The sequence below is a fragment of the Silurus meridionalis genome, chromosome 1 (assembly GCF_014805685.1).
Source record: "Silurus meridionalis isolate SWU-2019-XX chromosome 1, ASM1480568v1, whole genome shotgun sequence".
Lineage (NCBI taxonomy): Eukaryota > Metazoa > Chordata > Actinopteri > Siluriformes > Siluridae > Silurus > Silurus meridionalis.
In genome coordinates, this window is record NC_060884.1 from 17338820 (window position 1) to 17364007 (window position 25188).

Sequence of the window (25188 nt, forward strand, 5' to 3'; positions counted from 1 at the left end):
TGGCATGAGGAGCTAGGCATTCAAGATGCTATGCTCAAAAAGTGCATTCATAAAAAAGCTTACTATACAATCTGAAGACCAAAAAGTAAAGCAGGATTCGATAAAAAAAAAAAAATCACTCAGAACATTTTATTACGATCAGCACGGATCACACAGAACTTCTTAGCACATTTAATGCTACACATCCAGTAGATTGACACCGGGATGTCTGCATGTATTTTGGTGGGGAATAGGGAGGGTTGTGTTTCAGATTCTTGTCAGCTGGTACCAAAGGCAGGAAGGCATAAAGTTCTCCATCTTGTCTGCAAAAAAGCCCAATGGTGCAAAAAGGGTGCTGAAGAACTGTGAAGAAAAAGAAAAGGATGGACATAATGTATTAAAAAACAAACGGCATTCAAATCCATTCTTTTTGTAGGATAAACATTATGCTAATACAAGTTTCGTAAAGAAAACAAAAAAACAAAGGTTCAGTTGGTTTATTGACAGTTGCTTCAATTCACAGCTCTCCTCCTGACCATATCCTTTTGAACATAGATATTTTTCTGACATTTAAAAAAATGACCTTGATCAAGCATTGTGTATACTGCTTCATTTGTGTTTCCAATGAAGAAAGCACATTATCCTTAAGAAAAAAAGAATAAAAGGCAGTAGAATTAATTCTAAGTTGCTGATGCGTTCTTTCCACCGACAGTCAGCAGAGAATAGATAATTAAATATTAAAAATTTCCATTTATTAAGTCTATGTTCTATATGTCTTAAGATACTTCATAAAAATGAATAATTTTGCCCATCTGACTACAACACTGAGTCATAGCTCAAGAGAAGCACAGGCCAGACACAAACATTAGGGAAGTATTTCTTCAAACTCAAGCCAACACACAGCTCCAAGTCTGAAAGTTAGCGTGAAAGTGCGCATCTGAATAGCATTTGAAGGCTTACAGCACCACTGACCATAAACAAGCGCCTAATGTGTTTATGAAGTGATGTATTTCACAGATGAACAGGTGTTTATTACTGAACATAGCAAGTTTCAATTGCAGTGTGAACAACAACGGAGGAAAAATGCTGATGGTCCGAGTCGGAGCTGGTGAAGCATCATCTATTTAAGCGCAGATCCAGGGAAGAGATACGGCACTTATTTACATTAGTCGCATCATGACAAACGAGAACGATAAAAAGATAGATTATGGTGAAGGTTGGTGTCCTCATATTGCTTAGTTTATTACTATGACAAATAAGGGAACTAATTCCTCTTAGTGAACAGCCTGTTTACAACAGACATGCGTGTGCTCGATGGGGTAGATGCTGAACTATACATGCGTCATTGCGTGTTTGTCATGGAGGATGTCCTGATTTGAACAATCTGTGTCAATGGCAAGCTTCTTTGGTTACCCTTTCCAAAACACAAGAGGCTTCAAGTGCATGCAAACCAAACCGAGAGCCACATCATTCGTCAACAAAATGAGGGAAACTTAAAAAAAAAATAAGAAAAAAAAAAGGGGGGTAAGTGTCCAGTCACGCCATGTGAAGGAATGGGTAACCGTTTGAACAGCAATCAGACCACATCCAGGGCTAATCTGGAGAAGATTTAGAAGGCCTGGCCTGAGAGATCTGCTTTTTCTCACCCCTCTTCCTCATGCCCTTTTTCATTCACTTGTTCCAACCGAGAATTACATTAAGCAGGCTCTGGTTTGTACTGTAAACGCTCAGCGTATGTGGAGGCTTTCTCAAAACAAAAGCTTGTACAGCGAGTCTCCAGTGTTAGGCTTTATTTAAAGAGTGTGGACCAGGCCAAGTGCAGATTAAGACCTCATATTAAACTTGTATTTAAATATTGTGATATCCAAACTCATTACTACTGTTATCAAGTATTCTAATAAGTAACCGCATGAGAACTAAAATCTGATTAGTGAGAATGTGATTTATTTTTTCTCTAGCAGCAAACTCAGACAAAAGTGCAGGCTGTCAGGCAAATCACTACACACGGTGTTGAATTTGCCATGTTTCCACCAGTATGGACTATAATATTAAGTAACAATAGCAATAATATTTGAACAATCCTAGAGACAGAAACCACATTCAGTTAAAACCTGAAACTTAAATAAACAGAGTACCAGAATCTTAAATAAATTAAGCAAGTCATTGTAATTATGGCTGCACGCATAAAATTAATGAAGGCTGTTGAATAACTGCAAATAAAACTGTGGTCGGTTCTAATATATACACATAGTAGTGCAACCTCAAACAAGTGTATTCACATTCGTGCTGTTATACAGACTTACAGCTTTGACAAAGACGCCCATGAGATCAGGGAACTGGTGTGTGAGCATAGCCAACATGGCAGTAAAGGAGCATAAGCCTGCTGTAAACAGGATGAAGAATGGCAGCTCCTTCTTAGGGTACACTGATACCTCATGAAAAGCTGAAGCAGACAAAAAAAAAAAAAACAACAGCCATCCCATTTTAGATGCATATTTTGAAATGATCTGAATGAAAGGTCAAACATGACATAAAACAACTATACTCACATGGCAGTAATTCTCTGTCTGCTGTCTCTGTGCAGCCTGGGTATGGGTAGAACAAATGACCTTTCTCCAGTGGGTAAGGAATAATACGGAATGCTGGACAGTGGAGATCAAGATTAGATTAAGGTCAAGATTAGATCCTTCCAAATGCAAATGCAAACATTTTTTTTTTTAATAATCCAACAGAAACATATCTATATTGTTCTTATTTATGTTTATTGATACATTGCTTATCTGTACTTTTAAATTTACATAAAAAAATCAAAATCAAGAATCAAAATTCAAAATGTTTCAGGCCGTTATTTACAACTCCGGTTAAAGAGCTCAAAACACTTGATAAATGTTCCAGACAATCGGAACAGAAATATTCAAATGCCTGTAAATGCTCAGAACCCATTGAGTGCATTTTAACTTTATTTAAACTGATATTACTGTAATTAACAAACTTTTCTTTGTGTGTATATATATACGTACTTCCCTCCCAGGTGCAGTGGAGCAGGTTGAGTGCTCCCTCTGCTCTTTTCCAGTGCTGCAGGTGAAAAAATGCGTATGCCACCGCTTCACTGTCACCTCTCTTCAGAATGTGCTCTGGTGGCAGGATCAGACTCTTCATCTCTAAAAGATACTACACAAACACAGAGGTTTCAACGCAAAATAATGTGAATTCTGCCACTGCCTGTGTTTGACTGTTTTGTATGCATACACAAATTTGTTTATGATACATGGCCTTAAAGCTCAATGGATTGCAGACACATTTTAAAACTCCTATCTGGAAACACAGAACAGTTCCAGAGGACAGGAAGCTCATTCAGTCTGCTTGGAATAACAGACATCAATCAAAACTCCTTTATCGAATGGCTAAATGACCCCCTTTCATGGGTACACTGGAGTCATAAATGTGTCCATGTGCCAGCAACAAACAAGCACACAGACATACATCTGCCCTTCCTGAATACCCCTGGCATTAGACTGGCATCTGTCCTTCGTGGCATCCCCTGGCGTGCACACACACACACACACACACACACACACACACACACACACACACACACACGCTCCCTTTGAAGTAGGGATAGAATGTCCATGCCTTTTATGTGGCTGGCTCTCCTAAAACAGTGTTTCTCAGCTAAGCCTCTGTCTGCCCCATACTGATCATCATTCTTTCACTGTACCAACAGGGACCCCAATTGACTGCACTTACATTCCACATATACACACACCCACACAGACAATTGCGGTTTCCTAATTGTAAGGCAATTGAGAAACCATTTAATAAATACTGTGGATATAATGCTCTATTTTTACTTAACCTTATTTACTTCCAATACTAAACCATTTCAAATGATTCTATATAAAACACTGGCTTTTTTGTGTCCTTTCAGTTGAGCATGTGGAATAAAATACTCAGTTTTGCCAAAAAAGCAACAGGAAAGCACTCTAATTTTACAGTTTGGTCTCAGGAGCTTATCCATGTATGCAGTACCCTTCTGTCACCAACCATGCTGATAAAGCGCACAAACAGCACGTTTGATTTAGGCTCCAAGTCCTGACACCTGATGCCACCTAGTGAATTCAGGTGTTGCTCTTCTTGCTTTGGAATTTTTAATTCTTTCCAGACATTTTACTTTTTTTTTTTTACATTATTTGTGCACCAATTCAATAATCACCTGTAAGTGACTCACCAGTAAATTATTAATGACATTTTTATTCATTTTAAAATTCAAAATATTTTTTCTATGTACAAAACATAGATTTTGAGAAAACCAATCTGATTATTTAAAAAGGCTCTTCTAAATAGAGAATTGTTCTAATTACAAAAACAAAACAGTTTCTCCTATAGTGTGACTACGAAAAATAATTCACCGAATATAATGTTAATGAATCATTTTTACTCATTTTTATGAAAGATGGCACCAACTATGGACAACAAGGTAAAATTACAGTTTCACAGGTATCAAATAAAACTTTAAAATAAGAACATTTTGTGCAATAAAAGGCTGCACTTGTGTGTACTGTTTAAAGACACCGTTTGTGTCCGGTGACTCCTATAATTTGAGGCCATAGAGACTGCACAGAACTTGTAAGTACAGGTACACGTTAGTGCTCGAGGATGTTGATGCGGGTGTGTATATGATGGGGCCTGGACAAGTTAGAACCAGGTTTTGTTAGAATCCAAACTGTCCATAACAATGCAACAGCAGCACCTACTGGTCTATTTAGTAAACTGGGTTATGGTCCTCATAAAGAGACAATTTTCTGAGAGCAGCTTCTCCCAGTGTTTCTACATCTAAATGATAGTGTTAACCAAGTAAAAAATATGAATCAGTTTAAAGGGATAAAAATGTTAATGCTGAAATAAAATTCTGGCGTTGACAACAGTAAGACGACTCGAGATGCAAAATGAATTCTTTTATGCTGTGGCTATTCTGAGTTGCAATCAAATTAAATTTGAAGGCCCTCGGCAAATCCCTCCACTCCTGAGAAACCCAGCCAGCCTCTAATATAAACAGGTACTTATGCAAATATGAAAAAAAAAAAACTAATTAGACACAACACAAAACAATAGCAGTTTGTGTCAACAATAAAGGTGATTGAGTCTAACCTTTGGTACATGTGGGTTGAACTCCACTGCTCTGTGTATAGCCTCCACTGCATTCATCTCAGCGGTGCTAAGTCCTCGTCTAGAGGCTGTCTCTGGTGAAAATCTGGAGGGCACACAAACATATACATACATGCAGATATTATTTCCTGCTGATCCAGTAAAGTGCACTACCGTTTGGACACACTTGGCATAAATCTGTTGAACAAGTAGGCAATTCATACAGCATATCATTTTTGATTCCACAAACACTTTTAGACTCCTACAGTGAAGCTAAGAAAATCCCCCCAAAAGGTAAGATGCAAAAAAAATAAAAAAATAATAATAATCCCCAGGAATGCTGTGACATATTCACATATGAGGAATCATTTCTGATTGTCTAACAGTATTCATAAAGACATTTGGCAGATTGCCTTATGATGACATCTCTTCATGGCAGAGCTTCACCCAGGAGCTGGGTGAACTGGAAAAGTTTTCGCTTTTCCAGTTCACATCATGTGTTATTTGATCATACACTCTGATATAGTAGAAAACAGTGGCAATAAAAAAAAAGAACAAAACAAAGTGCATCTATGAGCATAGATTCGCAAACTTTTGACAGCTACTGTTTAATATTAAACAATATAAAACAGTTATGATGGAGATGCAAGTTACTCACCAAGATACAGTACACTTACTTGTCTGACACTGCGCGTGCTTTAAGTAAAGCCGATGTGTAGCATATAGTGGCAGATTTTGGCAAGCTGATATCTGATTAAAAAAATATAAAAAAATGAGGGTCAGGAACCTGATGAAAGGGGAACAGTAAATTTGCTGTGCTACTGGTAAACTAAATATTACATCATTGCTATTAAATGACAATGCTTCTTCAGCTCACCATCATATTTTGCTAAAACTGCTTGCACATCAGCATAAGCCTGAAGCTCCAATAACGCTTCTAGAAGATTCTCGTGTATATTTAACATTCCAAGTAAGGGATATTCTTTTATTAACTAGGAGAGAAAAGAAAGAAAAAGACAAAATCACAACAAAACCATTTAACAAGCAGCAGAAAGATTCATGATTAGTGTGCTGTATAATCTAATTGTTCTTCTTGTTTCAACAATACGGGCTGTGAAGTCTTTTACTAAATATTCAAACATGAACAATTTATCGCAATGCAAAAATACCTATCCTGCATGCAAATTTCCTTTGGCAATCCCTACATGCAAAGTGTACACAGTTGTCTTACATCTCTCATCATCTTCACAGCCTCTTTGATGCGTCCCAGTTTACGAGCACACATGGCCAATCTGCGTTTGATGTACACCAGAAGATTTGTGTCTTTCCCAGCTGACGAATCGAAAAAAAATAGCATTATTCTAAGAAACAATTGTCATGTGGACCGAGTGCGTACAAGTGTGTGTGTGTGTGTATGTCACGTACCGAACTTTAGCGCTTGTTTGAAGAGTCTCTCTGCTTCTATAATAGTAGTGGCTTCCTCTTCAGCCAGAAGCACATACGCCGCTGCACATCTGAACAAATTTAAAAGTGGATTTAAAACTGGAATACTGCATATTTTCCTCTTGAGAAAACAGGACAGCTACCTCTCCATTAACAGAACAAAAGCCTCTCATTGTCTGGCATGCCTGCTATCAATCAGACTACAGTGTACAGAGGAATATTTTAAAACATTCACATGAAAAAAGTAATAAAAAAAATGAATAAACGCAAATATTAAATATATATATAAATTGAATAATATAATTGTTTTTTTCTTTTTTTTATCAATCATAAATTTAATAATTTACTGATGCACCAAGTCTTAATTCAAGCACCGAAATCGGCCATGATGCACACATCCTGCAATTAAAACAGTCCGTGTGGAAACATAGCAAAAGTTCCTTTTAGTGTCCTGATGATTTATGTAATTTAAAACACCATACTTACTTTAAAACATTTACAAGAATCTTTTCTATTCATGCTCTATGTTGAGTTTGGTTTCACTAACAATAAACATACTTTTGCATAAAGCATCCATATTTGTCCATGCCCAGGTTGATTAGAGTATAAAAAAATGTGAAAAGTATTTATTTAAGGTGCATTTAGAACAGATACAAATGTGCGATTAAGTTGCGATTATTTACGAGTTAACTTGCGACAATCATGCGATTAATCGCGATTAAATATTTCACAGCCCTGGTGTTTATAATTTACCAATTTATAAATAAGTAGTATTAAAAACAAACATGACATACAAAAACAGGCCAACCTTGACCATTAGTGATGCTCACAGGTCAAGGTTACATTCCAACATGTGAGGAGCACTTTATGGCTGACCGGAATAAAATTGGAATAAAAAATATTTCTGTATGGAAGAACGATTATGGAAGCATGGCCTATGTATGGAAGTTTGGCCTAAAATAAATATGGTCATGACACACGGTGACCAATGTGGACTATGCAAAAAGGTCCTGGGGGGATGCAAAGCTAATCACACATTTTAAAAGATCCTAAAAACGATTATGTAATTATATAAATAAAATTGGTATTAAATGAAAATCTTGGCAGAGACAGGACAGGAATTTATTTCCAAAGAAATTGCCTCATTCACCAGACATACACAACGTGTTCTTGCTTTTGCAGAAGATGTAGCTACATGGTGAAGAGAAAAGCCTTATATAACCTTTGTGTAGAGAATACTAGCTGAGTAAAGAATACCTGTGCTTATATCTGTCTGAATGGACAAGGTGTACATTTTATATTAATCAGTCAGTGCATCTTTGCTGAATGTCAAACCAATGCCAGTTCTAGCATATAACATATGGCATTTTTTTTTCTAAATAAACAGCAATAATTGATTGAGAAAATATACTGATGATCTGACAGCAATGTGATTAATTTTGTGATAAATCTATTTGACAGGGATTTTGTTTTTCGTTTCATAATGCATCAGGAACCAAAGAAAAATTAGAACGTTACCGTGGCGACGACTGACTGCCTTGGCAATCCAGTTTCTCATTGCTTGATTGTTGTAAATGGCAGAAGAGGGCGTGACAGATGCGCTCAACCAATCACTAAGCTCCATGTGTTTGATACGTTCGTAACAGTTTTTGTTTAAAGCACAATTTAGAAGGCAAACAGAATCACTTAACTCACTAACTGACTGAAAATAATAATTACTTAATCTTTTACGTACTTATTTATTTGATCATTGTGCAAAATATTGATTCATATTTTAGGTAGAAATCCTGTCCAAAAACCAAATATAAAAATACTTGTACTGTGTCAAATAACAGCTCGATGAGAAAGTAAACATCGGAATATTCTACTATATTTGTTCTGAATCTGAACATATAATAATAAATAGATTTAATAATGATTTATTACAAATACACATGCAAATTATATTGTTATTACTCACTCATGATTGAGCTCAATTGCCTGATATGCAGCTCGGATACGAGCCTGAGGATTCCTTTCTCGCCAGGCCTTCTGCATCACTATTTCACACACACACACACACACACACACACACACACACACACACACACACACACACACACTTTGACCAACTGTCATCTGCACAGACCACAACCGAGTCACAAATTAAATATGTTCTACAGCTTTATAGACTGAAGAAGATGAAACTAACCAGTATCCTCTGGTTTGAGTTGTTGTGTGTCAGAGGTAAAGAAAGTCTGATGGTCTTGTGCCGACAGATTCATGTCGTAGTAAGTCAGTGGTTCTTTTCCCGTCACCCACGTGTACCTTGAGAAGAGAGAGGAATGAGGAAATAAATGATGAGTGACGGCAATATTTATACATGCAAAAAATTGGATGTAAGCTACAGGGAACTAACAACAGAGATAAAAATAATGTACCTGTTATACTCTGCACCTCGAAACAGATTAAGGGGGTTCCTCCATACTTTACACTCTGAGAGACACAAGCCACCATTCAGGAATTTCAGCACAAATTGTTTAATAAAATATCTCTCAATGGATACGTTGAAAAAGGAACTTCCAAAGCAGTTCCCATTCTACACCTGACATTAAACCCTAAATGTGCACCCACAGGATTTTTCAGCTATTCTGCTTGACATGAGCAGATGTTTCCCTACAATATCTTACTGATAATACATCAGGAAAGAAAAAATGCACGGCTGTATCCGTACGGATGTGTTTATGGCTACCTGAGACACTGGGCCGCTGCTCCACTTCTCCATTAGCCGAGGAGAAGAGACTCGCAGAGCTGTTGGTCTCCACGCCGCCGAGGAGGGGACGCAAGTGACTCACAGACACCTGTTCAATGAAGGACGTGCCGTACTTCCGAAAGTACCACCACTCGAAGATCTGAGGCCGAGGATGCACGTGGACCACAAAAAGCAAGAGTTCGAGTTTAGCGGAACGCAGGGACATTTCTCATGTGATATTCTTGTTTACATTTTCCTCCTTTTGTTCACTGGGCTGCACTCTTTTACTTGGGTTTCTTTTCACAGCCAAAAAGAAACTGCACCTGTATGTGTGTCTAAAAAGAAGGCATCACCCTGACCAGGATGAGAAGTTGGAAAAAATAAGTGAATAAATGAATGAATGGCGTGCGCCATGGTCTTACACTGTGCAACAGTCAAGAGATCAGGAATGTAGTATCTTTGGGAGTTGTCATTCATTCATTCATTCATTCACACTATCTGTGAATTCTGGTCAGATGGATCCAGAGGCTCTCCAGAAAACACTAGGTGCGACGCAGGAACAAACTCTGAATAAAACACTGTTCAGTCACAGATAGGTGTGATTTTGCATTGCCAATCCACTGCACAAGTTTTTGTTGGGTGTGAGGAATCCAGTGAAACCAGAGGAACATGCAAAACTCCACACAGAGTAATTTGAGCTAAAGATCAAACTTCAGAGCTGCAGCAGTTCCCACAGCAGGACCATGCAGCTCTCTTACAGTGAGTAATACTAAGTGTCTTTTATAAATGAACAGGGATCTTACCAGTATAAGACCAGAGATGAGAGAGGAAGTTCCTGTGAGGGCAACATAAAACTTGGGTGTAAGAGTGTTCAGAAACATGGATGCTACAGGGGGGAAAAGAGAAAGAACAGAGTGTTAGTTTAGGGTTAGCTCCAGATGACAGTCAGTGTACTGAACTAGAAGCCACATGCTCTGCACACAGGGGATGTGGAAACTTCAGGGAGAGCTTCCACACAGATCCAAGCGGTTTAGTGCACATAGACAGCTTCATGTCTAGACAGTTAGCATCGGTACGCTGCCAAAATCGCAAAAAAACAAAACCCAAAAACAAAAAGACCGACTCTCCATTGCACTCTTGATCACCCGTGAGCCCTTTCAGCAAACCCGAAGCAAACGGTAAGTCCGCGGCTGTACGCGAGGACACACAGCGGAATCACACCAGCTACGCCTGGCGCTCTTAACGCTAGCTTGTGGAGCGGCGTTAGCATCACCAGCAGCTGGTTGGTGTTGAACATTTACCGGCAGCGACGGACTCCTGGAGCTTCAGCGGACTCCGCAGCACGTAGATCATCGTCAACACCATGGCGAACCAGACCGCGCACACGTACGTCCACGAGCAGGACAGCCACGACTTCAGTTTCTCCGCAAAGCCGTGGGCTTGTGGAGTGCTGCTGTTCTCGTCCGCCATTTTTTTTTTCCAGCGTATGACAATAAACATGAGAATGACGGGATACCGGAGAAGGCTGTAATACGGGCTCACCTCCATAGGACGGCGCCGCCTTACTTTTATTCCCCCCACCCGTATTCGGACAAATGCCCGCCTCCCTGCGCTAGGCCGCTGTCGGCTGTGTTACAGTAAACTCGTGCTGCCTTCACAGGCTCCCTAACACACACACACACACACACACACACACACACACACACACACAGTTCACCTGAATGTTTAACAATAGAGTAACAGTAACAGTAGTTAGTTACAGTAACAGTAGAGTAACAGTAACTAGTTACAGTAACAGTAGTTAGTTACAGTAACAGTAGAGTAACAATAACAGTAGTTAGTTACATTAACAGTAGAGTAACAGTAACAGAAGTTAGTTACAGTAAGAGTTACAGTAGTTAGTTACAGTAACAGTAGAGTAACAGTAACAGAAGTTAGTTACAGTAAGAGTTACAGTAGTTAGTTACAGTAACAGTAGAGTAACAATAACAGTAGTTAGTTACAGTAACAGTAGTTAGTTACCATAACAGTAGAGTAACAGTAGTTAGTTACCCTGATGGCCCTCTGTCTATCACCATGAGGCAGTGACTGATTAATATGGGCTGAATATACATACTAAATAAATACATGCATGATTTTATGCATTAGCTGATTTAGAACTGTTTGCAAAAGACAAAACCAAAATTAGAGATAAAATTTCAATTAAGATGCACAACTGGCATATATCAATAATAAAAAATAAATAAAAGGGTTTTTTTTATCCCTTATAAAATGAAATAAGCATTAGGATTATTAATAGAATTAACATAATTATATATATATATATATATATATATATATATATATATATATATATATATATATATATATATATATATATATATATAATGTGTGTGTGTGTGTGTGTGTGTGTGTTGAACACCTTCACAGTTGAACACCTTCACCACAGCAGATGTCTGCGCAGAGCTCACAACTTCAAGGACTCTTCACATCCCAGTCACAAACTGTTTAACCTTCTTCCATCAAGAAGGAGATACAGGAACATCCACACCAGAATTAGCAGGTTCAGAGACTACACCGTTAGATCACTGTATATAACTTCTGTACAATTATACATACAATGTACATATTACATAATATAACATGTTTACTCCTCATTACATCTGCACTATTTTATCTATATGTATCTTTATATCCTTACTGTAAATCCTGCCCAACATTTCACATTCATATATCAAATATATATAGTAACTTGTTTATTCAGCTTGCACATTTCTTAAATGTTATAATCTTACAACCTTCCACTTCTGCACATTTCATTTTCAATGACATCGCCTTAAAACTATTTACCTGTACTTCTCAACCTGTCTACACACCTCTGCACTGCTATAGCCTTTATATTTATTCACTCTACGTATGCTTTTTATATATATATATATATATATATATATATATATATATATATATATATATATATATATAAAATGTATGTAGCATATATATAGTATATTATATATATATATATATATACACACATACATACACACACACACCTTATATAAATAAATGTATATAAATAAACCAGTTTTTTTATATATCAAATATACGCCATAACAAAGGAGGCAAGTTGGTGCAAATACTTTATTTCCTCGGGATCCTATTTGTTCATACACTTTGTAAAAAATAGCAGTAGGGTAGGGTAGTAGAAGGAAGCAGAAAATGAGGCTAAACTGTGCAACTGCATACAATAATGCTACCAGTTGAAGACAGCAGAGGGCGATATTGCAACCATTTCCAATCCGAGGCAGAGGCATTAGAAGCTCCATTTGTACACTGAAACTGTGGACCACAAATATACAGTGATTTCTTTCTTTCCTTTCCTTTCTTTTTTTTTTTTAAAACTGATGATCAATTGACAGTACACCAAAGAAGTACCTCTGATAAACACTGCTTTCAGGTAAGAAATTATTGTGCAGAATAAACACACTGGCACAAAACAGGCATCAAATGCAAACCGAGACTAGAACAGAAACTAATTTTAAGGTTTTCCAAGTGATAAAGAACACCACATCCCACATCGGGTGATCTCCAGAGGATGTAATACATAATATATTCCACAAACAGTGATTTTTTGTTTGTTTGTGGGGTTTTAACCGTGTGCACGTGTATCTATCACGCATTTACTGACAAGTTTTCAGGCCTGGGTTAATATTAGGGACAGGCGCAAGACTGCCAAAATCAAAACATATACTCAACCATATAACTTTAAATGATTTTTGTTTGGAATGCACATTAGTTCAAGCTAGACGCAGAAACGTAAAAAAAAAAAAAAAAATGTAAATAAGGACAGTAACATGGATATAACCAAAGATATAGAGAAAAAAGGAGTTATATAGACTGCTGATAGAGGTCTCGAAAGCTGATGTTTAATCTATTTTTAAAATCCAAATCATGTGAATGGTATTTAAGGTGTGTAAAGTTTATTCAAAGTCTAACCTAAGCAGTAATCATCCTACACCTTCTGCATACAAGAACCTTTTCTGTCTTTGTTTCCATCTGCTCGAAATAAAAAAAAAAATTGTACAAAAAATACTTAAAATTCCTTTTGAACTCTTTCATTAAAATCAAACATCTTGAAAGAAATTACACAAAATTAAACTCCATTCCAAAGTTTTCATTAATTCAGACTAAACATTTGGTCAGAAACCCAGACTATATTGTATTGCGTTTCATTTAAAAGCGTGGGGGATAAACTGTGAATAATTAATTGTAAATCATTTCGGACCCTGTGCATTGGTGTTGCAGGAGGTATTGGTTCAACTGCGAGGACCATCGCCAGACCCAACAGAACAATCTCACAGCATTCTGACATTAGGGAAAAGGAGGCAGTCCCTTTAGCTGAGGTTAAACCTTGGCTATTAGAATACAAAACAAAAGGAAAATGAAACAAGGACAATTTTTTGCACATGTCCTAAGTGCCTGTGTGCTCAAGCCTGGCCCTGGCCCCGAGCTCAAGCCCCCTGCAGGTCATTTCTTCTTGGCTTGTGCTGTGAGCAGAGCTGGAGGCATGGCGACTAAGCTCTAAGCGTTCTGCATCTCTTTACCGATCTTATAGCTGAGGATCTTGTTCCAGTCAATCTTGGTTCGGGTGACGGGAAGTGGTCGGCGTAAGGCTTTGAAGGTGGTGTCTGACATGTTCTGGTAGTTCTCGTTGATTGCCGTCTGAGAGACGAAGGAAAGACAAGAAAAATATTAATTTAATTTCACTCCTTTCAGACACAGCGCAGACATCACAAAAAATAATACTAATGTACCAAATTCATTGAAAAGAATCGAAGTCCATGTTCTTACCTGGTATTCAGTCTCTGCATTGTTAATTACTTTAACAAACTCCTCAGCGGTCTGCTTCGGATTCTGTTCAAAGAAACCGACAAGAACAACTTAAGTATGAAGAAACTCTAGGAATTCAAGCTGGTGTGCTAAGTGCGATAGTGACACTTTCTTTTTTATCAACTTTCTTAAGACTCTATGTAATAAACCTGAAAGTGAAATGGATAAAGGGAAGACATCTTGTTTCTCGCAACAGCTGATGGCCCAGGGTAGAAATTCAGAGATAGGAATAACCCTCACAAGGATGAGAATTTGCAGTCGGAAATCAGAGAAATGACCAATTAACAATATAAATAATAGCTTTTTTTTTTGCAGAATAAAGATACTGGGCATTACTAATGTTTATTTCTTTGGACATATAGGGTTATGGGAGTGGCATTAATCAGACCTTGATTGAGACCTTGATCTTTGTATGATGTAGCATTAAGATTTTCCTTCACTGGATGGAACCCAAACATGTTTGCGCTTGACAAAGTGAGGTCTTTAATGACATGATTTGGAAAAAGATTGATAAACTTCGGTGAACTGCTATAAGCCCTGACCTCAACCCCATGAAACACCTTTCAGATGAACTGGAATGTGGACTGTGCCCCAGGCCTCCGCCCCAGGCATCAGTATCTGACCTCATTAATGCTTTTGTGACTGAATGGTCAAAGATTCCCACAGCCCCATTTCAATATCTATGAAAAGGCATTCCCAGAAAAGAGGAAGATATGATAACAGCAAAGGGGGACTAACTGTATAATGGGATGTTCAGAAAGCACATACAACAAAACTAATTTTCTTGAACTAATGTTCTTTGACAGACAAATAAAACTACAATCCGACAACTTATTCAAGGTTATAGTTTAAGTGTTACTGGTTTAAAATACTGCAACTGAAAACTACTGTGTTTTAAAAACATGCATTTGCATAAATTACTCGGTTATTTATATACTGAGGAACTGAAAACACCGAGTTCATTAAAAATGCTGACAACTGGCTTAGCAGCTTGTATAATTTAAAAATGGGATTTCAAAAACAACTTTACGCATGACTCCACCCCAACCCCAGATGACACCATGGTTCTCTCCCAGCTTCATTTCATACTGCTTTTTGTTTTCCTTTATTACTATGTTCATTATACAGTATAAACACATTATAAAACACACACACTCCTCAGATAGGCGTGAGGTGATACATTATAGTGTTTATAGTTGTAGTAAGAGTCAGTGGTGTCACTTAGAAACATGAGTATATAATACAGGCTAATACGTGATAGATAACACATCAATGACAAAAACAATACTGTATATTACTCTTTGTAAAATATGCATGTATATTTCCTGGCCTTTGGCATGAAGCCTATGTTAATTTGATGCTTCTGCAGCAAACATCCCTTTAATTGTTTTTTTTCCCCCCTAACCTCCTCCCACAGACAATTCTGGTATTTAACTATACTTCTGTCTCAACAGTATTTTTTCAATCCAAATCATAATGTCAGGCAAAGTAAAAACATAAAATTACATAATCCATGAAGTCTATAAGATAATTATTTTTGATATCCCCTTCAACAAAACAGAATATTGTGCTTTTAATAAGAACTTAAGAACTGTATGTAAGAACTTTACATGGTCTAAACAACAAAGCATTGGTCATTCATTAAATTAGGTAGAATGTAAAAATACATACAAAATAAAGTTATTATGAGATACACTATATAGACAAATGTTTGTGGACACCTGTCTATTACCTTACTACTACTACCACCACCTATGATTTGTATTTGCTTCTTGTACATCCTATTCCACATTTAGTCTAATTTGCTTTTATAAGCAAGACTTTCTGTAATACTCTCCAGCATTCCTAAGCATTAATTGATTAATCCTGTAAAAGACCATAAAAGAGAATCCCCCCCACACACACACACATATTTTACTAACCAATCATGTTAATATTTAATTAATATTAACAGGATAATATTTAATATTAATATTTTGCTGTTTTAGGGCCGACTCATTGTTTTTTTTTGCCATGGAGTGTGTAATGCGAGTCTGGTTAGAGTGTGAATATTACAGTATTACAACATCTGTTCTTTAAGGTAAATTGAAATTTCTGGGGAAAAAAATAAATAAATAAATAAATAAATAAATAATAATAATAAAAAAAATCCACCTAGTTTCAAATTCAAGTCCAGGTGTGCAACATGTTCTATATTTACTAATAACGTCTTAACAAATATGTAAACATTTCTCTCAGGAACTACTCAGTAAGTTGTAATAACTCACAGAAATGGTGAGAGATTCTTGAATGTCTTTGTGGCTGACCAGCTGCACATTGCCATCTTCATAATAATGTACTTGGACCTTAAGCACGCCCACCACCTGAGTCGCACCCTGAGACACAATAAACTTCCACTCGGACCGACAGCGACCGTTCCTGTGTGCACAAAATGACAAGACATCATGGATTTCCTTATATAGATAGATTGAGAGGTGAAACAGAGGCAGTGACACAAAGGATAAATGCAACTTTACCAGAAGTTTTTTGGTTGAAACTGATGTCCTTCAATGCAGGCAATGATTGTTTGGTGACCATCAATGGTTTTTCCATAAACCTACAGAGAACAAGATGCTTGTGAATGTGCTTTAAGCAGGTCACGAGAAATTGACTAAGAAAAGTGACATTGAGGAAGGGACATGATGCATGAAGCATACTCACAGTGCACACTCCACTAGGGTAGTGATCTTTTATGTAGGCTCTGAGTGCAGAGTCACACGCCTCCCTCCACGGTTCCAGAGCTGTTTCACCTGTGTACGGTTGCAGGTCACTGGCCTCTTTCTTCAAGTGGTCAAACTTAAACGACACCTTGTTTCGCGGGTCAAAGAACCGCCCGTTTCCCAGGTCTCCATGCTCCGTGATCAACACCTGCATTTGAACAGGGATTTAGTGTTACTTTATTAAATGATTTAAATCAACAAAATACAGCCAAAATAACTTAAGTGTTTATATCAATTTGTGAGAAATGGTGACAAGTTATTGTTCTCATATTAATTAACATCAAACTGGTGCAAATTACCTGATCTTCCTTAATTTTGCTTGGTGTAAACTGATCCATGTTATACTGGGCGAAGGCACTGTTATGTGGAGAAGGGGAGAAAGAGAGAATTTTAAACACTACATTATAACCATTAAAATCTGATAGTCATACTGGTACAGTTAATGTCACTCCTAAGCCATCAAACAATATGAAAGATTAGGTTGAACATGAAAGATTAGGTTGAACATGAAAGATTAGGTTGCTGAATGAGACTGAAATGACCTCTGATCCACCAAAACAAAGAGCTGAAATCTACTGTATTTATTCTCAAGTGACCAGTATGGAAACATAAGAGAGGCATTTTCCCTCTTATAACAAGATTTGAAAGCTAGCCAAATCAGACAATGACACAATGGTGGGAATTGATTTGTGGGAAAGCATGTTTTTTTAAAGGCTATAAAACCGAAGCTTTTTAAAAAGAGTTCATATTAGCCACAACATTACAACGTTACATTCTGCACTAAGCTCTGTTTGTTCATTAGGGTTTGTGTACAAATAGTTGATCTAAAAATAATTGCGAAAAAGTGAACACTCACTGAGCCGCCTCTTCCCTGAGCAGACTGTCATTGTTGAGCAGTAGACGGACATCTGCAATCACACATCAGTGTTCTCAGCTTTTTTTTTTTAGTTAAAAACAACTGTAAAGTATGTAATACTGTACACAGCTGGTTTTTAATACCAGCCCTAAGAAGCAAATCACAACACACCAAAACATGCTTTAACATATAATTTTAATTGGGTAACTATAACATATTCCATGTTCTGAGGCAGAACATCACATTCTGGTGGAATGATTTAATACAGTTGTAATTCAGAGCTCTCACCATTAAACACTTCATTGAATTCTCCAGGTGGTGCATGAATGACAAAACTGGCAGCAATGCGGACCTGTTGCAAAAAACACCCAAACAAAACAAAATTTACATATTGTTTAAATTTAGCATTATATAGAGAAAAATGACCCACACAGGATTTGAAGATATTTTAGTAGTTTTCACAGATGTTCCTTTATTACCATGATAACAGTCAAAATGCTGAATTTTAATATAATAAAAGCTTAAAAATACCAGATTAACATTTTGGCATTTTTTTCTGAAATACAAATAATTAAAAAACAACTTCCTTTTGCCTTTATCATTTACTCTAAAATCTTTCAACGCACCTAATATTGATTCATTGGTTTTGCTTCATGATATAGAATTTTATAAAAGGGTGGCCAGTGACTTAAATTCATTCATACTCATTACCTCCTTTTTTCCCGGCCATGTATACAGTGGTTTACATGAATAAACTGGGTTATATTTTGACAAATAGGACCAATACGTTCAATGGAAAATAGGGGCAAGCAGACAGGGGCAAATTTTAATAGCGGGAACCATGAGAGAGTGATAAAGATTTTTGCAGAAGCATCTTTGTGAGCACACAGGAAAGAACCATCCCACACAAACAAGCAAAGTTTGTTTTGTTGCATAACATTACCTTATTTGTAAAATTTTTGGACACCATCATGAATCCAATAATCTACACCTTCAAACATACAAGGTGGAGAATAGCAAAGTTTTATTCTTTAAATCATGAAATTGTTCTTAATTTACAGGAGAGATTCTTATAATTGTCCACTCCTACTAAGCCAGAACAGCTGTCAGACACTGAGATGTGCTCTCTTGTTTGTTCATGTCTATAGGCAGCTCCTTAGACATGTGAGGGCTTTTCTAAGCAATGCCCATATAAACTGAGAACCTTGTCACACTTCCCTGAGTAAAACACAGCTCATTATGGTTCCCTTTACACAAGGAATGGAGTAGCTGCCTGCTATCCCTCACTTTCTGAGCTTCTCGACAATCCGTTTTCATATCATTATATGACACACTAGTGTAACTGTCCTCAGGCCTGTAATGAAATACAAACTGTGCTTGAATCCTTCTCTACCTCTCATCATTTTGTTCTGCATGCTCATGAATAATAAAGAATAAAGAAAGGAATAGATGCTACTATGAGCACAATTGCATGATCACCAAGGGCATTTTGCAGTCTGAATGTGAGCTACTTGCTAACGAAGACAGGAAACGATTCACACGATCACACACTAAAAAACCTCTTACAAATACTCTGACTCCTAAATGATAAATCTGTCCATTTAGCATCGTAACATCAATCTGGTTTCAGTAGATTAGATGGCAGTATAGCCCTGTAAAAGCAATACACACTATTGATATTCAGGAATTCAGTTCGATCCCCACCTTATTCATGACAAATTAACTCTATGAATTAATTTTCAACATAAAGAATGCTGTTTGCTATTTTATTTAGGGTTGTAATTCTAGTCTTATACACCGATCAGGCATAACATTATGACATTATACCATCATGACCGGTGAAGTGAATTACAGCTGTTAGCGGGTGGGATTTATTAGGCAGCAAGTGAACATTTTGTCCTCAAAGTTGATATGTTAAAAGCAGGAAAAATAGGCAAGTGTAAGGATTAGAGCGAGTTTGACAAGGACACGACTGGATCAGATCATCTCCAAAACTGCAGCTCTTATGGGGTGTTTTCCAGTCTGCAGTGATCAGTATCTATCAAAAGTGGTCCAAGAAAGGGACATTGGTGAACACCGACAAGCTACTAAAGCTTTTTTTTTATTTTATTATAATTTTTTTTTTAAATGAGCTACCAGGACTACTGCCAACTCCTGGGACGAGTACTTATTTCCTCTCACACATAAGTAAAATGTATGTATGTGTTAGTCATCTACTGTTGTTTTTGAAATAGGTTGAAGCACTACTTTTTTTTACAGATCAGAAAATGACAGGAAATGATCACCTGACAGTCCACAAGCTTTTGACACAAGCTGAATGTGTCAAAGAACGTAATGTGTCTATGACTGTACAAACACAGCAGCAACAACAAAACTTGTACACACTGAGCACTGTTTTTTTACAGGTCATTATTACTGGCGCACCGCCCGCTAAACTCTGGAGCGCTCTGAACAGGTGACACAGAAGATGCCCAGAATGAAAAATGGCGGAAAAGAAAGAAAACCGTGAGGGGTGAGGAAAAGATTCAGACCAAATAAAACGGCAGAAAGTTCCCAACGTTTGGGATTATTTCAAACTAAAACAAAGAAAGCACTGTAAAGTGCAGTTAATGTTTTTAAAGTAGAGCAGGGAGTGGAGCACGTTTTTAAAGGCGATAAATAAACAATTTAGTTAGTGGAAAGTTTTTAGCAGCTTTTCTGTAGAGACAAGAAAACCACATTGTGATACTGTGCGAAATGTAATAAATAAACTTATGGGTGAGAATAATAATGAGTTTCATTAAACAAATAGTTTCCCATAACCTGCTCTACACGCTTACAGCAGACTTTTTAAAACGCATGTATAATGTATTTTGATGTAATGTTGCTCTTAAATACACTAAATGGGTTTAGTTTCACAGATATTCTTGTATGCAATTTCAGCAATAAAAATGCAATTTCTTTAAAAAAAATTAGTTAAGAAAAAAAAAAGAAAAATTACTTATTTACATTACATTGTAAGAGACCCGTTAAATTTTCTCTCTCTTATTTAGAATTGCTCTTTAATAAAGAAAAAGTACTTTAACCGATTATTTGATTAATTGGTAGAATAATTGCCAGAACACTCGATTACTAAAAAAAAATCAATAGCAGCAGCCCAACTTAGAACATACATTATGTAAGTTAAGTTAAAACATAAATATAAAGATTGGAAAATGACACCGACACCACCACCCCCTCCCCCACAGTATTATGACAGAACATCTGTGCCATGTACACTGGAACATAAAACAGGAAGTTAAGATAACTTGTATTAAAAAAATAAAAAAATAAGGACTTTTTTTAGGCAACAGGAAACGTGCCTCAACACTGTACACTATCTAATGCTGCCAAAAATTCTCAGCACTAAATGTGCCCAAAAGGACTTTTTGGCCATGTTTTCTGGCCAAGACAAGCTTGTAAAAGCTTCTGTAGCTTTTATTCAGAAGTATTCAAATCTACCGGAGAGAAATTACAGTCGGGAATTTCCGCTCCATGTCTTTTTATTACCAGAATGTGGAAAATGAGATTTAAGTCACCTTGACAAGTCTGGAGGCTTAGAAGAACGCTAAAGTGGGGAAAAACCCCACACACCTCCCTAATGTGGAATGGCAGAGGGATGACAAGAGCAAAATGGAATAACAGAACAAGAGACATAGAACAGAAAAGACAGGCTGTAGTGTGAGTGTATAACAATTTAAACCTCGCTGTCTTTACTGTGAAGAATTTCCATTTAAATATATTTAGACTTTTCTCCCCCTCCCAGCTTTCTGCCACCAGATACAGAAAACGTTCTCTCAATCACATCTAATGTCCAATATTTGTATGTAATGTTTGATTCTCATAAGTTATAGTGAGTCTGCCCAGAATCAGAACGCATACATCTAAAACTATGGTGGTACCTGTCTCTTTGATACAAAAAAATAATAAATCAGGCATGAACATAAATCAACAAGCAAATAAAACCTACTGAGCTCACAGCATAAACACGAACTCGCCTGATGAGCATTACTCTGTGGTAAAAAAATATGCAGAAGTAATAGTTAATAAAAACTAAGAAAAGAAAATTAAAGCCAATTAAACAGTGTGATCTACGAAATACTGACTACAAAGTAAACATCTGGGACAAACAAATTTCGTATCCAGTTTTCTTACTCTGACAATTTTTTTTTCATGTGGTACGTATATTTAAACATAATTCCCTTCATGCTGGTACAATGCATCCACAGCCACAAACATCATTCCATAGGTTTGAGGAAGCAGACATTATTCAAGCAGAGTATAATTCACAGCACAGCAGCTATATAACTCTCCTGCTAACACTTATACCACATGTGTGGGTAGACACTGGCCATACTCAAATAATGTCTTTAACATGGAATGTGCAAAACAGAGCTCCACAGTTCAGTAACGAAATGCTGGCCAACAATGCAATGTTTTGTTGAAAGAGCACAACGACAGTGTACTACATAACCCTATACTCGTTCGCGTCACTTAGTGTCTATTAATCTACTGAACTAGCGAAATACTTCATCATAACTTAACAGTTTGCTTAGAAACCTGGGCTTCTATTCTACCATAACATGATATTGGTCTGCATATTATTGAAACGGAGACATTAATCCAACTTTTACTGTCTAAACCTGTGAACTATATACTAAGGATAATCAACAATCCTGTCTATGTCTGAATGAGTCAAATCATCATTTTATATTCATTATATAACAAATCTTCCTGGTTCAACGTATTTAGCTAAATAAATCATCTGAACTTCCTCTAACAAAAACATTCGATTCTTATTACTCTTAATGTAAAATTTAACATTCAGCAAAATCTAGGACTAATCACTCAGAGAAGAGCGAGGCCACAGGCTCTCCATGTGAAGGCATAACTGAAATATCTCAAGCTGCTTCTGCTGGTCTCTACACGAATCTAACCACATAGCTGTCGCAAACTTGCAGCTAAGCACCGGAAGGGATCGTTTGCTTGCAGCAGATTGCAGACACACTAAGAAGAGGGAGGAAGGCATGCATGCAGCAACATGCATAATGTGGGCTGGGTTACTGAGACTCAACGAAGAATCCAAAAAGTACAAAATCTGACAAAACAATCTCCAAACAAATCCAACTAAAACAGGAGCACACAGCTCAGTGATCAAACATCATTTTAATTATAGTTATATTTAATAATCAAACTAATTACCAGGTTCAGTCCAAGAATACACAAATATATATTATTAAATATATATATATATATATATATATATATATATATATATATATATATATATATAAATATAAATTATATAAATATTTTGACGATGAATAAAAATTGTGCGTAGCAAATGTAGCAAGGATCAAATAGTGACTTGAAAACAAAACAACCATCCAGTCTACTCATATAATCCTCTTAGTCTGTAAATTGGTAACTAGTTCACCTGGTATTATTACATTACATTACCTTACATTGCATTGCACTGCATTAATTGGGACCTTATCAATGAGGTTTATGGGCAACCAAATGAGAAATATTAATGCATCAAATAAAATCAAAGAGTCAGTCTCAAAGCATAACTCATGCAACTACACAAACCATGCAGCCTGACGAAACATCGAGATTAAATGTGATCAATCAAACGCCCAATCGAATACAATTGCTATAATTAGATTAATAATAGGTTAGACTATCAGTAAGTGGATCCACCCTCCCATAATTCTAACTAGATATGGTTAGTTATAAATCCTGGTGTCAATTACAAGAAAACACATTTTATTACTAGTCCTGATACTTTTCCTAAAACTACCGAGCCGCATTACACACTCAAACTCACTTTCACAGCGGTAGATTTTGAGTACTAGCCTCCCAAATCTAGCCGGGCTTCGTCCCAAAACCCGTCAAATTTCCCTACATTAAAGCCCTTCCCAGAGTATCCAACACTGCCGTCCACACCCTATTTAGTGCCCTACCTATCCAACAGGAAGCGATTTGAACTCCAGACGAAGGTTTAGACGCTCTACAGCTCAAATTACGGTGCAGAGTGCTAGCGCGCTTAGATCTTTCTCTGCGTATTTCCGAATCTGCTAACAAGCCAGGACTGGAACCAATCATCAAAACTATTTGTCTTTAAAACGGCAAAGGAGAAAAAGAAGTTTAAAAGTTTGGTCATCAACTGATCATACCCTCTCTTCATCAGTGAGCTGCTCGTCTGCGTCCGCCATCTTGGCTCATCTGGACCAGCCCTGTCAAAGTGCATCATGGGAGTTCGACCCACCGTGTTAATAACAAAAACGAACAAAAAAAGCAAGAAGATATGGCACTATATATATATATATATATATATATATATATATATATATATATATATATATATATATATATATATATATATATATATATATATATATATATATATATATATATATATCATATATACAATAACATAATCATATACACATAATATTCAAAAACAATAATAAACATAATATTCACATAATATTCAAAAACAAAATTACACCTTTGTACTATTAGTAAACTCTTAATAAAGCTGTAACATTGTAACTTTACACTTTTCAACAGTTGAATCCTTTGAGTATAAGTATAATAATGTTATAATGATATCACTACTATGGGAAATATCAGGTATTGTTATCACAACAAATTGTATTAGATACTGCAACAAACTGTATTAGTTGCACATATAAAGAAAATAAAGACTTCACTTATTGGTTATATTCATACCCATCAATAAACAATGCATTTTTCTGTATGTTTAATATAACCTGGATAATGCATAATGCTGCCTGTCTGTCAGGGACAGTGTGACCTGAGTCTCCCAACAACTCACAATGTAAACACCAAGGTCTTTATATTAGTCTTTCTTGCAGGATTAAAAAAAATAATTATTGTTTATTGCCAGATGAATTGTGAAAAACCCTAAAAAACAATTGACCATTAAATGTATACATTTGCCACCAGTTAAAGCAACTCATTTTTACAAATGTCTAATTTACTTCATTCTTACTAGGCTCTCGTTGTCTTCCATATAGCTGAGATAATCTGTTTAATTTGTGCATTGTTGACAGATTAGGGTTTCTTTTCATATCCTTAAATGACTTTGCCTAGGGACTTGACCCGAAAGGACCCTTCACACTCCTAAAACACTTATCTTAACCTATTTACTGCCTTGCTGAAAAAGGAAACCCTTGTAATACATGTAACTGTTATAAATGGTTATAATGAGGGTTGTGTTGGTTTTAATGGAAACTGTAATAGTCCCCATGGGTCTCTACTAGTAATTTGTGGTATGTCATATCTTGTGGATATCATTACAGATCAATAGAACACTTGTAGATCATGTGTACCTACAG

The 25188-nt window shown here is 36.6% G+C and overlaps 2 protein-coding genes across 2 annotated transcripts; both read right to left on the reverse strand.

Annotated features, from left to right (window-relative positions):
- Window positions 1-115: 115 nt before the first annotated feature.
- On the reverse strand, window positions 116-10852 carry st7l (suppression of tumorigenicity 7 like). Its single transcript, XM_046857741.1, has 15 exons — window positions 10600-10852; window positions 10102-10184; window positions 9299-9458; window positions 8988-9042; window positions 8759-8874; window positions 8528-8606; window positions 6550-6638; window positions 6356-6456; window positions 6002-6116; window positions 5802-5874; window positions 5128-5230; window positions 3000-3150; window positions 2529-2621; window positions 2283-2422; window positions 116-342 (listed from the first exon to the last, which is right to left on the reverse strand). Exons 1-15 carry the CDS (start codon window positions 10844-10846, stop codon window positions 247-249), a joined length of 1701 nt encoding a protein of 566 aa, XP_046713697.1. The 5' UTR covers window positions 10847-10852; the 3' UTR covers window positions 116-246.
- Window positions 10853-12421: 1569 nt separating this feature from the next.
- Window positions 12422-24086, reverse strand: capza1a (capping actin protein of muscle Z-line subunit alpha 1a). The gene is made up of 9 exons (XM_046856581.1): window positions 24001-24086; window positions 18092-18155; window positions 17804-17855; window positions 17247-17304; window positions 16889-17095; window positions 16705-16784; window positions 16456-16606; window positions 14150-14212; window positions 12422-14020 (listed from the first exon to the last, which is right to left on the reverse strand). Exons 1-9 carry the CDS (start codon window positions 24037-24039, stop codon window positions 13880-13882), a joined length of 855 nt encoding a protein of 284 aa, XP_046712537.1. The 5' UTR covers window positions 24040-24086; the 3' UTR covers window positions 12422-13879.
- Window positions 24087-25188: the final 1102 nt, after the last annotated feature.

Excerpts from the sequence above, each read along its gene's own strand:
- st7l (XM_046857741.1), bottom strand. The coding sequence starts at position 10,846 with ATGGAGGTGAGCCCGTATTACAGCCTTCTCCGGTATCCCGTCATTCTC. Across the intron at positions 5,231-5,801 it reads GCACGCGCAGTGTCAGACAA|ATTTTCACCAGAGACAGCCT; the intron begins GTAAGTGTACTG and ends TGTGCCCTCCAG. Across the intron at positions 343-2,282 it reads TGGGCGTCTTTGTCAAAGCT|TTCTTCAGCACCCTTTTTGC; the intron begins GTAAGTCTGTAT and ends TTTTCTTCACAG.
- capza1a (XM_046856581.1), bottom strand. The coding sequence starts at position 24,039 with ATGGCGGACGCAGACGAGCAGCTCACTGATGAAGAGAGG. Across the intron at positions 17,856-18,091 it reads ATTCAATGAAGTGTTTAATG|ATGTCCGTCTACTGCTCAAC; the intron begins GTGAGAGCTCTG and ends GTGTGATTGCAG. Across the intron at positions 14,213-16,455 it reads AAGAATCTCTCACCATTTCT|AATCCGAAGCAGACCGCTGA; the intron begins GTGAGTTATTAC and ends TTCTTTGAACAG.